The sequence below is a fragment of the Lissotriton vulgaris genome, chromosome 6 (assembly GCF_964263255.1).
Source record: "Lissotriton vulgaris chromosome 6, aLisVul1.2, whole genome shotgun sequence".
In the NCBI taxonomy this organism is placed as follows: Eukaryota; Metazoa; Chordata; class Amphibia; order Caudata; family Salamandridae; genus Lissotriton; species Lissotriton vulgaris.
The window spans coordinates 708,590,820-708,603,236 of record NC_141694.1 but is presented as its reverse complement, the minus strand read 5'-3'; the positions used below and the strand labels follow the sequence as shown (position 1 = coordinate 708,603,236).

Here is a 12,417-nt window from a genome sequence, read left to right as displayed (position 1 = left end):
AAAACACCAAAATGTATGCAAACTTTACCATACCGCAGTCAGTACATATTGATGCACGACAGACATAAAAATACCCCAAAATATAGCTTCTCAAAGACATAGATCCAGAAACTATAGCATATTCAAGTCCTCTGCTCCAAAATCCTGCACGGGGACATACTAAAGGTGAAGGTGGTGGGCTACACTAAATAATAGGACACTTGCATCTCCTGGGCATGTCTGCTAAGCTAATGCTAAGGCTGTACAGACTGAACACAGCCACCAGAATGAGCCTTATTGAGAGAAATAGAGGCTACCTCGAACCATGGACTGTCATGAAAACTGCAATGCCTCAGGAGGAGCTGTTGTTACTCTTGTGGGAAATTGCCATCATTTTAGTCCAAAACAGATACCATTGGCCTCCCCCAGCCATAATTCTTAAACATACTAATAGACTTGATGACAGCCATTCCCAAGAAACTTCATAGGCACATGGGGATAATATCCCAACCAGCCAATGAAAAGTAGAAAAAACACATGAACTCAGGTTGTTAACGGTTTTCTATAGTTTCAACTACTAGGGCTTCCCTTACAGCAGAAGAAAGCAGAGAAGTCCAGACAAACTTGTCCAAACTGGCTGCTTCACAGCAGACTGAAGGAGTGTTTTTAGGTTTTGCCTACACAGTGCTTGTGCCGTGCTTGGGAAATCTCTTGTAACGAAAATAAAAAAACAATCCTAAAAAGGGCTTAGCGCTCACCCATTACTTACCATTAGTTGGCTCCCATGTCAGTTTGTCCCTTTCTTCTTGTTGGTCATCGCCTCCTCCTGCCTCCAGCTTCTTGCTCGGCTTCACGTCTTCATTCTGGCTGTGAAGCTTGGTCCAAATACTGCTTCCGGCAACCAATGTCATTCCACTGGCTGCGCACCTGTAACATACTTTCTTCTTTACTTTCCAGCATCCACATTCAGTTCATTTCTGGCTCGTCCCTACCACCACCTCACTTCTGTCGCTGCATGCCCCTTCACTGTCTATTGCTGACCTTGTCATGTGTCTTAGTTAGGCCCAGCGCAAAAGGGTTCTAGATCTGTTACCACAATTCCTGAGGGATCAGGGTTGCCATTTTCAGTGTTTGCCAGAAACATTTGCTACCCGCCTAGGTTTAGGGGTACTTATGGTGGCACTGTGAGCTAGCTGGCCTATGGGAAAAGATATCCTGAGGGGGTGCATGGACTCATTCTAGCACGTCCCAATGGTTATACTGTCCACAAACGCACAGTTTCTACTGTAGGATGGAAACTACACAACACCCTAGCCCTCCCACGCTCCTGTCATTGCATGCCGCTTCCCCACTACTTCGCTAGTTGCCTTCCTTCTACCTTAGTCATAGCTTGTTTTATATTGCGAAGTCAACTGGAAGGACTTGGAGAACTTTACATCAGCACCAGTTACATTACACAAGGACACATTCATTTAGCACGGGAGATTACGTGATTTGTTCAGAATCACAAGATGTTGAGCAGGCAGTGAGACCCGAACTTGGTTGCCCAGCTCCAGTCAGCAGCTGTGGCGGTAATGCCACACAGCCTCTCCATGCTCAATGTTCTAGTAGCTACACCTGGACACGAAGGTAACTGCAATAGGCATTTGTTCAAGAATATAAAATACATATCAAGTATAGGGAAAATATCCATTTTAACTTGTCTGTACATGTGATTAGTTTTTTTTTTACTTTCCAGCGTGCACATTCTGTTTGATGCTTACCAGTCCCTACCATAACCTCAATTGCATCGCTGCATGCCTCTTCTCCGTTTGTTGCCGGCCTGTCCTTCCCACCACCTAACACCTGTCACTGCATGCCCCTTCCACACCCGCATAGCTTGGTTTACATTACAAAAAGTTGACCAGAAGGACTTGGAGTGCTTTACATGAGCACCAGTTGCATTACACAAGGACACCTTTATTTTTACAGACCCAGGGAGATTAAGTGATTTGTCTAGAATCACAGGATGTTGAGCCGGCTGCAGAGACTCGAACCTGGTTCCCCAGCTCTGTGTTCCAACTAGCGACAAAGTGGTAATTGCAAGGGGCATTCGATCAAGACTTATAAACTGCACATTAAATATAGCAAAAAAACAATTTTAACTTGTTTGTACGTGCACAACTTAAAACAAAAAAATAAAATCTATGACGTGGTCTACCCACAAAAAAATCACTTTTTCAAAATTATTATACTTTAAGCTATGTAGCACAGCAGCTAGCACTGCTATTCAACATTAAAGAAAAAAAAGATTGACAAGGCCAACAGATCTCGCATAGGCAAAACCTATTGGTGTTGCCAATGTTTGTTTTCACTATATCTTTCAGGTGGCAGCCAGCTCCTGCTCCGCAGCATTAATTTCTGGGTGGTGGTGCTTGCTAATAGCTTTATTGCCATTACCTGCAAAGCAATAATGGCTGTTTCTAACCAACTCTTGTAATGCACCCTCACGGTAAAAGGCAAATAACTGATGGGAGGGTAATTTGCAGCTGTTATTGCCTGCAGCTTAAGGCGACAACCAAAGCTAGTCAAAGGACACTGGCAGATCTGTAATGACAACATGAACCAGTACGGTGTCATCATTTTTTAGGTGTCTGAGCGTTCTTCGTTTGTGTGTGCAGCAACACAGTATTGGTCACAAGAACATTTGGGGACCAAGAAGACTTGCGACAGTAAATATAAGTTTACAAAATGGACAAAAATATCCCAACCCTAAAAGGGAAATGTGTCTGTCTTAATATAGGCAGTAAAGGCCTGTCTGCCCTCGGAACAGTCACTTTCAACAGGCGAGTCAAAAACAAACACTGATTTTTATCAGTCAAACCATACACACCACATCATTTTGTAGGATCACTTTCCAGGTATTTGTCATTCTAGCTCCCACAACAAGTACATATGAACATAAAACGGGAATTATCTTCTGATACATCTGCTCTGTGACGTACTGTCACTAGAAACCTACAAGTGCTGAGCAGACGTTACAAACACTGAAAACTGGCTTTTGTGACTATGGTGCACGTCTTGACAGATAATTCACAAGCAAACATTTTTTTCAATCATCAGATTTTCCCTCTCTTATATTTTGCAGGACCAATGTCCAGGTGTTTGCCATTCTAGAACCAAAACATTGTGGGTGTGTCTGGTTTGGGAGATTGAAACAATGTCTGCATGCAAATCAACTGTCAAGAGTGACCACTCTACAGTAGAAAGACCTCTTCCTCATACGTCAAGACGGGCACTATAGCTACAAAAGCCAGTTTTAAGTCGAAAAAACGACATTACTTGTAGACTCCTACTCACTCCAAGTCATGGAACAACAGCCAGGAGTTTCGAAGGGTACTGTGCGTGTTGCATAGATGGGTAACCCCTTTGATAAATCTGACCCACACATCCAGGACGCAACAATGAAGCAAACATACTACTGCTCTTATGTCTAACAAGATCCAGCAAATTTGGTGACAATGAAAATTAGGTGGGTCAAATTTAACTGAATGTAGCGTAAATAGCTTCAGCAAGCCAATCCTCGATAAAATCAGTTTCAACACAGGTGGGAGGGGGAGAATTTGACATAAATAACTGTGCTAAGTGTTTGAGTGAACGATGTAATGAAATCTGTTTGCTGTGCTGGCTGTCTCCAGATTGGGCTGTAATTACACCACAGAAGGAAGAAAGGTAGCTGAGTCTCAATCTGCATCATTTATGTAAACTCAGCCTTCTTGTCAACGGCCTTCTCGGGTTGCATGCATGCAAACCACAAAAATCATCTCCAATGGACAAAGTAGAGACAGTGTCGGGTTGCAGGCTTGCGATAGACCTTATATTGTTTCTGTCATTGGCCTGCTGCGGTTCCAGACTTTCAAGTGCTGACAAACTAAGGTTAAAAACTTGTCACGTCCTACACTTTCTGGGAGAAGCGGTGAATGAAGGAAAAGTAGGCGTCTACCACTTATTACCTAAGAGTACAGACAGCACACCTTAAGTAAATACTTTAGAACAAAAGCTGACAAATTTTGCAGTCTGTTCAAATCAAAGCAAGTCTCAAAAGGCTTAGATGAAAAAAATATCTTCCCGAGGAGAAAACAACGGTTTGGGGGAAATCATCTGACAAGAAAGTATATCAAAGCAAGTTTCAAAAGACTTAGAAGAAATAAACATCTTCTGAGGAGAAAGCAAAGGTTTGGGGAAAATAATATGAAAATAATCTATTTGTGATACCGTAAAGCATCGATGGAGAAAATATTTATTTCATCTGCAAAGAGATGAATTGATATATTTGGCACAGGTGCGTCAGCCAACTTCCGTCATCAGAGCCCCGGACACCTAATACAAACCAACAGTCCCTTCACACATTTCTTTCTTTTTAAATAATCTGTAGGATTTCCAACACATCTAGTCCAAAAGCTAATCACAGGTTCATTTATAGACATTACTGTTTTTTTTAAACCAGCGTAAGGAGACCCAGCAGCGCTGCAGACGGAAACGATTTCTATTGTTTTAATTCACTGTCTGGACTCTGTTCTGCTCCATTGATAAATGTGCACGTTTAATTCTCGACGACTTCGCCTCCTGTCTCAGGAGCGCGCCTGACACCTGCAGCTCGGCGCGCGCCCCCTCCTCCGGGTCCCCTCCCTGTCCTCTGGAGCAGGGAAACCACAGGCCACCACGCTGGCGCCATCCCCGGCTATGTCCAATCAATAAGGACTTATTTCCTGTCCATTTGCTGAGGTCACAGGAGGGAGGCTCATTAATTATTTCTGCCGGTGCAGCCTCAAGTGTGCTTCTGGCATGACAAGTGAAAACTATTTGACCTTATTTTCTGATTTTGTTTGCTGCAGTTCCGAAGGAAAACAAGCTCCTTCCCTGGTGTGGTGAGTTAGAAAAATGTTTGAAGCCACCAGTTTGAATTCAGACCACCCCCATATGTATGAAGGTGTCTCCCCCCTCTCTTTGTCGCCGTCCACACCAGGCCCAGTCCTCCGCTGATTTTCGATATATTAATTTAAGGTGCGAATTATCTCCCCATATGACTTCAGTGATCTCAGGAGAATCTGGTGATCGCATACACGATGTTCTCCAAGGCGGACTTGGCCTCCGAGGGAGGAAAGCCCTCGAGGGCTTCCAAGGCCTTGTTTCCATGGTAACGACACAGGTCAATAGCTGCAGGGACACCTTTGCCAGCTTTGATTGCTTCTTCCAACTGTAAGAAAAACAGACAAAGAAGGAGAATATTAGCAGTGATGGTAAGGAACCCTTTCCTTAAAACAAAAAGTCCTCAGATTCCCATGCCTTATACAATCATATACGTACCAGTGTGTGCACCTGTTATCCCCCCCCCCCCCGTGAGTTCTGATGAATGTAATATATTTAAAGGCAAATAAGCACAAAATATTTACTCTTAGAAATAGCTCTCCCCATTGGACTTTCTCTTCTGATTACGTGTAAGAGAATAACATGCCCAAGTGGAGGATTCACAGATGATAGATAGGTTTGGCTTTAACGCCAGTAGGTAGATATAGTTAGGATAGATAGATATATATAGATCTATCTATCTATAAAATATATATATATATATATATATATATATATATATAGAGAGAGAGAGAGAGAGATAGATAGATAGAGAGAGAGAAGCTCCATTTAAGTATTGCCACACATGTAGATGGTACCTGCATGCAGAGAAGTAAAAACTCTTCCCATCAATACTTCTAACTACAGATTCCTCAACTTTTGGGTTTCCCCCAGGAACCAGACTGGCTCTGGAAACTTTTCTAGCAACAGCTCCTACACACTGTTCAGTGGTGCTGTTAAGACTCTGAAGCATATTCGTCCTGTTGTATGGCACAACCACACATTCCCAAACAATGCGATCTGAACCACGACCACGTCCTTACCACGCATGCCTTTACCACGCATGACTTTACAATGAATTTCGTTGTTAAAGTCAGGATTGCTAAATGGATATGTGTGGTAAAGTGCACACCCCAGCCCCTCTGCCCTAAAACCTAATACACCAGCACTGCAAATCACCTCGCCCCAACCTTCAAAACTACCCGACCACCCACCCTCAGCCCTAAAACCCGGTTCCTGCAAAAAAAAAAAAAAAAAAACACCCCAAACCCGGCACTCCGACCTGAACCCTAAACTGACCCCTAGCCATGAAAACCGCCCCTCCCTCCCACCCTGAGCGAATAAAACCCATCCCCAGCACTAAAAATACCCGACCCCCTGCCCTGAGCCCTAAGACCCTGCCAAAATACCTAGCCTGCCCCCACCCCCGCCCTGAGCCCTAAAACTAGTCAGCAGTGTGGAGGATTCCCTTCTGGCACAGCAGTGTCAGCGCCAGAACTGCCCTAAAAGGTTGGACCCGTCAGCAAGCGAGCTGGAAACAAGTCTGGGAATGCTGTCACAGTATACTCGGCAGTGAAGATGGCGGTAACTCTCTTGAGAAGGTATGAGGCCCAAACTTTCAAGGATGGACAGTATAGTTGTTCTATTTTGGCAACTTTGGCTCCGGGGCCCCTAAATGAATGGGCAGTTTGGACTATCAATCTGAGGGGAAACCACGCCTGAAGGAACATAATCGGATGGAGGGATTGACTCAACCCAGTAAAAGCTCCTTGAATTCCAAAAGTTATCAGATTTCAGATGATCTGCCGTGTAACAGTTCAGTTAAGTGGAATGCCCAAAGTCGGTTCCCATAAAAACAAGCATTTACAAGGCAACGGTCTCGCCTTTGCAAAATTTAGAGCTATTGGCATTGTAAATGACAACATTTTTATTTATGTGTTGGTTTTGAAACAGATAAATACATGGCATTGTCATTTACAATGCCAATAGCTTAATCTCTCGCAAATGCGAGACCTATTGCATTTGCATCCACACACACAGCCACATGCACCCACACACAGACAGAGCCACACACAGAGCCACACACACACACACACATAACCCCACACACAGACAGAACCCCACACAGACAGACAGAACCCCAGACAGAACCCCACACGGACAGACAGACCCCCACACACACAGACAGAACCCCACACACACAGACAGAACCCCCCACACACAGACAGAACCCCCCCACACACACACACAGACAGAACCACGCACACACACACAGACAGAACCCCCTCACACACACACACACTGACAGACAGCCACCTTTCCTGTCATCCAGAGCAGAAATCTTGACTCTTACCATAGCTGTTCTCTACTCTCCGAGTACACATACTCACTCACCCGTGCAGGTGGGGCTATTAAATAGCTGTGCCTTCTGCAACATATACCGACACGTTGATGCATAAGGCAACTGACCGATACAGCCGAGAAACATTCAAATGAAGCCATTTGATGGGTGAATCATTGAGGGCTCTGGTGAGGGCTGTTAGATTAAATAAATGTCAATGAAAATGACGCACATTATGAGCTGGCAGCGGTCAGTAGCAGTGTTTTGCAGCAATGGTCCCTGCGGGAGTGTGCCAGGCAAAAAAAGAAGGGGCGAGGCTGTGGAAACACCACTGGGCAGGGTTTTTAAAGTATGTCCCGGCACCGACAACTCAAAATTATTTTACTCCATATAGTTCACAGAAGCTACCATTTTCTTTCCGTTTCTAGTGTTCTATCCCTTTTGCAACTTAAACATTTTTTCCAAGATTATTTTTATTTTTTTTACTGCAGCTTTATTAGGCTCATGAGTTAATTTATCTCTTTAAGGACAATACATTTTTCAACTGAACACTTTGTTGCATATTCTTTAGTCGGTGCTGTTTTCTTTGTATGGTTACTTTAGGGAGGGCTCCCTGTTACTTTATTCGTTTTACATCTATTTACTGCAGTTCTACCATTTTACAGTTTTGCCTTCATGTGAAGTCCTCAATGTCAAAGGTTGTGTCATCAACATGCAAATTATTTCTCACGACTAAGAATTTAGCCAAATTGAGAGTTCTGGGCTACTCTGTGCAATGCTGGGATGAAGAGAAGTGTGTCCAGCTACACTCCGGGCAGCGTGGGCATGACTAATGTGCCCGACTTCTGTAGGGGAAGGGAGGGGAGGGGAGGGGCAGGATGTGAGGATTGAGACATTTCAGAAGGGAGTATTAGATGTGGCCTTGGTGGGTGTGGCCGAGGAGTGTGACCCGCAGTAGGCCACGCCCATGTCTGCTTCATAATACCATATCGTGGCTCTACTGCTGTCACCCGAAGAAACAAACATGTAGTAATGGAGGTTGTTGAACGTATCCCGGAGATTCCCACCAGGTTTAAGGTATTTACCTGGGGGTCTTTCGGGCAGGATGGGGGTCCAGACCAGCCTGCTATCCGTCAGTTGTACGTCGCAGCTTTGCTTGCCCACAAAAAATATCCCGCAAAGCAGAACCTGCTGACCCCCGCCACTGTCCTCCCTGTCGGCTGCATCCCGGGGTGCGCCCCGGACCACTGACGAAGAAGCATTCCATTCACAACTCGTCTTCTTCTCATGCGCCTCAGTAGCTTCTTCTGGGCTTATTTCCCAGGCCTGGATCTTCCCGCTGCGTGCAGGGGTGTGCAAGGTCCTGTGTGACATTTTTAGGGGGGAGAGAACGTTTTTACATAGGTGCGCGCGGCCTCGGTTGCTAGAGTAAGGGGTTTTGCATACTCCTTAGGGCTAGACTTCCGCAAGTGGGTGGGGCTTTCGTGTCGCCGGCCGCCATGTGGGTGCTTCTCAGTGGTATGGGCGGAGACTGTAACTATAGATCGCATCTGTTTCATTAACGAAGTCTCTCTGTATTTTCCTGCGAGCTTTTGTATTTTATGTTTATACACCAGTGTGTGCCTACTAATAATCTGCTTGTGTTGGTTTTGAATACTCCGGATGCCACAAAAGGGTTAATTTTCAAATACATTTTAAAGACATCCCCTAATTTGAAACCGCACAAAACCACTTCAAATATTAAGTGACCATTGTCAATGCAGTCGTACAGAGGAGTTAAGAAGTTGAAACAAGCACTCACCCGAGGACGATTTCTGGACGATCGGGGGAAATGAGTAAACGCCTACCTCCGAATGACGGAGAGAAAAGGGGCGGGACTTAAAAAAAGACCCAGAAACGCCCACGAATCGCGTCGTGTCGGGGGAAAGAGTGATTGACAACCATCTCTTCCAATGGCTAGCCTCCATTTATGGAGCTAGCCAATGGAAGAGAGAGGCGGGTTAAAGCCCCCTACTGAAGCTCAAAAGACTTCGCCTGCGCGAACACTGCTGCGCAGTGGACGCCAGGCGAAACCTAAAAAGGGGCAAGCAGATACCAAGTAAGCACTGCAGGTATAAAAAACAATTCAGGGGATAACAGAACCTCTGGCCCTGCGCACTCCACCCTCTAAAACAGTTATCCCTGTGGCTTAAAACGTTTAAACACTAGTAATAAAGTGTGTGCAGTAACTTTATGTGATGTCTGATCAACAATGAAATCCCACATTTCTAAAATATATTTTTTGATCTCTATTCTTTAAACTTATACCTCTAGTGTACACAATGCATTAAGATGAAAAATGGTACATCTATTGTCGCTTCACATTTGGAAGCGATATATAGACGATATTCTGGTGGTATGGCGGGGGACTGAAGAAGAATTGCTAGCCTTCCACAAATGGTTGAACACACGTAACCCATACCTGAGATTCACTGTTGACTACAGTAGGACCGAATTAGCATTCCTTGATCTTAAAATTCTTGTGACTCATAATGGTTTAGAATCTGAACTCTATCGTAAACCTATGGCCAAGAATGCCCTCATGAGCTATGAAAGTTGCCATCCCAGGGCCCTGACGAATAATCTACCTTTTGGCCAATTCCTCAGGGTCCAAAGAAATTGTTCGAATAAAGAGGCTTTCAACCTACATGCAAAGAATCTAGAGAATCAATTATGCGAAAAGGGGTACCCTAAGAAAATCATTCGCCAGTCCAAAAAGAGAGTGTCTAACAACCACCGAGAGGCATTGTTAGAAATAACTCCACAAAAAGAAAAATCAAATCGGATCACCTTTGTGAACACTTTCAATATCAGATCCAACCAGGTGCAAAAAATCATCCGAAGACACTGGCCGATATTAAACTCAAGTGGAGACAACATCCCCCTGCCCCTCTTTGCCTTTAAAAGAGGACAGGGTCTGAAAGACAAATTGGTCCATACACGTCCAGAAACTAAAGGAGCAAGACAAGTGGGGACTCTGTGGGATTTACCACCAGTGCAGGGCCACCATCCATGTGGTATGTGCTCGGTATGGCCGCAGACACATAAATCAACATCTGTAGACATAGGTACTACCAGGCCCTGGGAACAACGCAGTTTCACCAACTGCAATAGTGAGAACTTGATTTATCTGATTGTCTGCCCATGTGAGAAACGATACGTGGGCATGACAACTAGAAAGATTAAACAAGAATACTTGAACATAAGAGCACAGTGCGCTGTTGGAAACAAGAGACTAGGTTGACAGCACATTTCTTGGAAGTTGGACATGGTCCTAATGATTTTTATTGGACCGTTCTTGAAAAACCCACAATACCAGAATTCAGTGCGGATGTTGGTAAATTTCTTTTAAAAAAAGAGCAGAAGTGGGTTTACAAACTCAACAGTGACAAAGAAGGACTCAATGAACCTATACCGTGGATGTCCCTCTGAACACATGAGTTTAAGATCTGTATACCTAAGTAATCCTAGAGGAGTATTTTGATCTGTTGAAGCTTAGCCACTAATTGGATCTGTAGATCATATCATAGAAACACATTGCCCCCAGTATAAATCACACCACAGAAATCTACTGCCCCTAATAACCTAATTTTTGAAGGTTTGACTTAAATTAACTTTAGGGATAGCTCTTCCCAGTGAACTCGTGTGTATAAAATGAATGCATTTTTCCAAGTTCTCACTAAAAATATTCTAAACCTGGTGAGATATAGTGTAATACTTGGGCTCGCTTACTCTGCAACATAATAATGTAGTCCCTCCAGTGTCCAATGTTTGGACGACCTTAACTCTTTTTGGTACATAATGTTGTATAACAGATCGGTCACTCCAGGTGATTAATTGGTAACTGCCATAACCTGAAAGAACTATTGGCGGTTATGTTGCTACTAACAGTAAATCTTAAAATCATCCCATTAAATTGTTGGATTTTTAGATTACACCCCTAAATTTACTGCCCATACTAAACTCTAACTTAAGCTTTGACTTGAATTAACTTGGATGCGGCTGTTTAATGTATGCCCTAAAGCTTCCTCCAGCATACCTTGGAGTACAGAAATAATGCACGTTTTTTAAGTTCTGACAACGAACACTCCAAACCTAGTGAGGTAAAGTGCAATATTTGGGCTTGTTTACTTTGCAATACAATAACGTAGTCCTTCCGGTTTCCAATGATCGACTACATTGCTTTTGACAGGGATGTAATGTTGTATAATAGATAGGTCACTCCAAGTGAAGGATCGGTAACTGTCATACACTTAAAAACTATTGGTGCTTACGATGCAAATTGCAAGTAAACTCTAAAATCGTGCCAAAAATACTACTCATGCTATGAGTTTATGCCAATACGGTGCTTTGACATTGTTTCTAATCATTATGAGCATAAACGTTAATAAGAGACAAAACGGATCTTAATCAACTGCAAATCCCAGCAAGTTCGGGGGTCACGTGACTGCTATCCCGTGCTCGTGAGCATTCCGACTGGCGTTTTAAAATGAAGTTTGACCAGTGCTCGGTGCCTCCCCAGTCAGCACAGACGAGAGTGCGGAGACACCGACGGACAGGTTCGTGACAACATGGAAGGCTAAAACAAAAGGAAGCATGGTGTGATTAATGTCACAGAGTGTAGACCGAAGAATGGCTGATTCTATTTTATAAACACGCGGTCCGATTTTGCGCAATACTCGAGCCAGCCCCCTGATGGTTACGGATATGGTGGGCGAGTGCGCTTTAAGAGTGTGTAGATTGAAATTTTGACCGGCGATCTGATCCGATGGTCGAGTGTGTTTGCCTTCTCCAGCCCAAAGCAGACAACAATGAATGGTTTCCACTGGCATCTAGACTGATCGCAAATAGCATGAAATGGTCTTAATAGATACTTCTGCATTTGCGATAGAAAAAGCGCAGTTTTAAGGTTTCTGCCAAAGCTCTCTGCGCTGCTTAGGTATGTATATTGAAATATTCACCGGTGATCTGATCCGGTGGTTGAGTGTGTTGGCTTTCTCTAGCCTAAAGCAGACAAAAATGAATTGTTTGTATTGGTATCTCAAATTATCGCAAATAGCATGAAGTGGTCTCTACAGACACTTCTGCATTTGCGATAGAACAAGCGCCGTTTTAAGGTCTCTGCCAAATTTTGAATCTTAAGTGGAGATGTGGTCCAATTCTCCCCAAAC

The 12,417-nt window shown here is 43.9% G+C and overlaps 1 protein-coding gene across 1 annotated transcript in view; it reads right to left on the bottom strand.

Moving 5' to 3' along the window:
- Positions 1-4,223: 4,223 nt before the first annotated feature.
- PDSS2 (decaprenyl diphosphate synthase subunit 2) overlaps positions 4,224-12,417 on the bottom strand; it is a 694,554-nt gene continuing 686,360 nt past the window's right edge. The window contains exon 8 of the mRNA XM_086926695.1: positions 4,224-5,215. Within this exon, the coding sequence (XP_086782821.1) occupies positions 5,057-5,215 (159 nt within the window). The 3' untranslated portion in view covers positions 4,224-5,056. The remainder of the gene's footprint in view (positions 5,216-12,417) is intronic.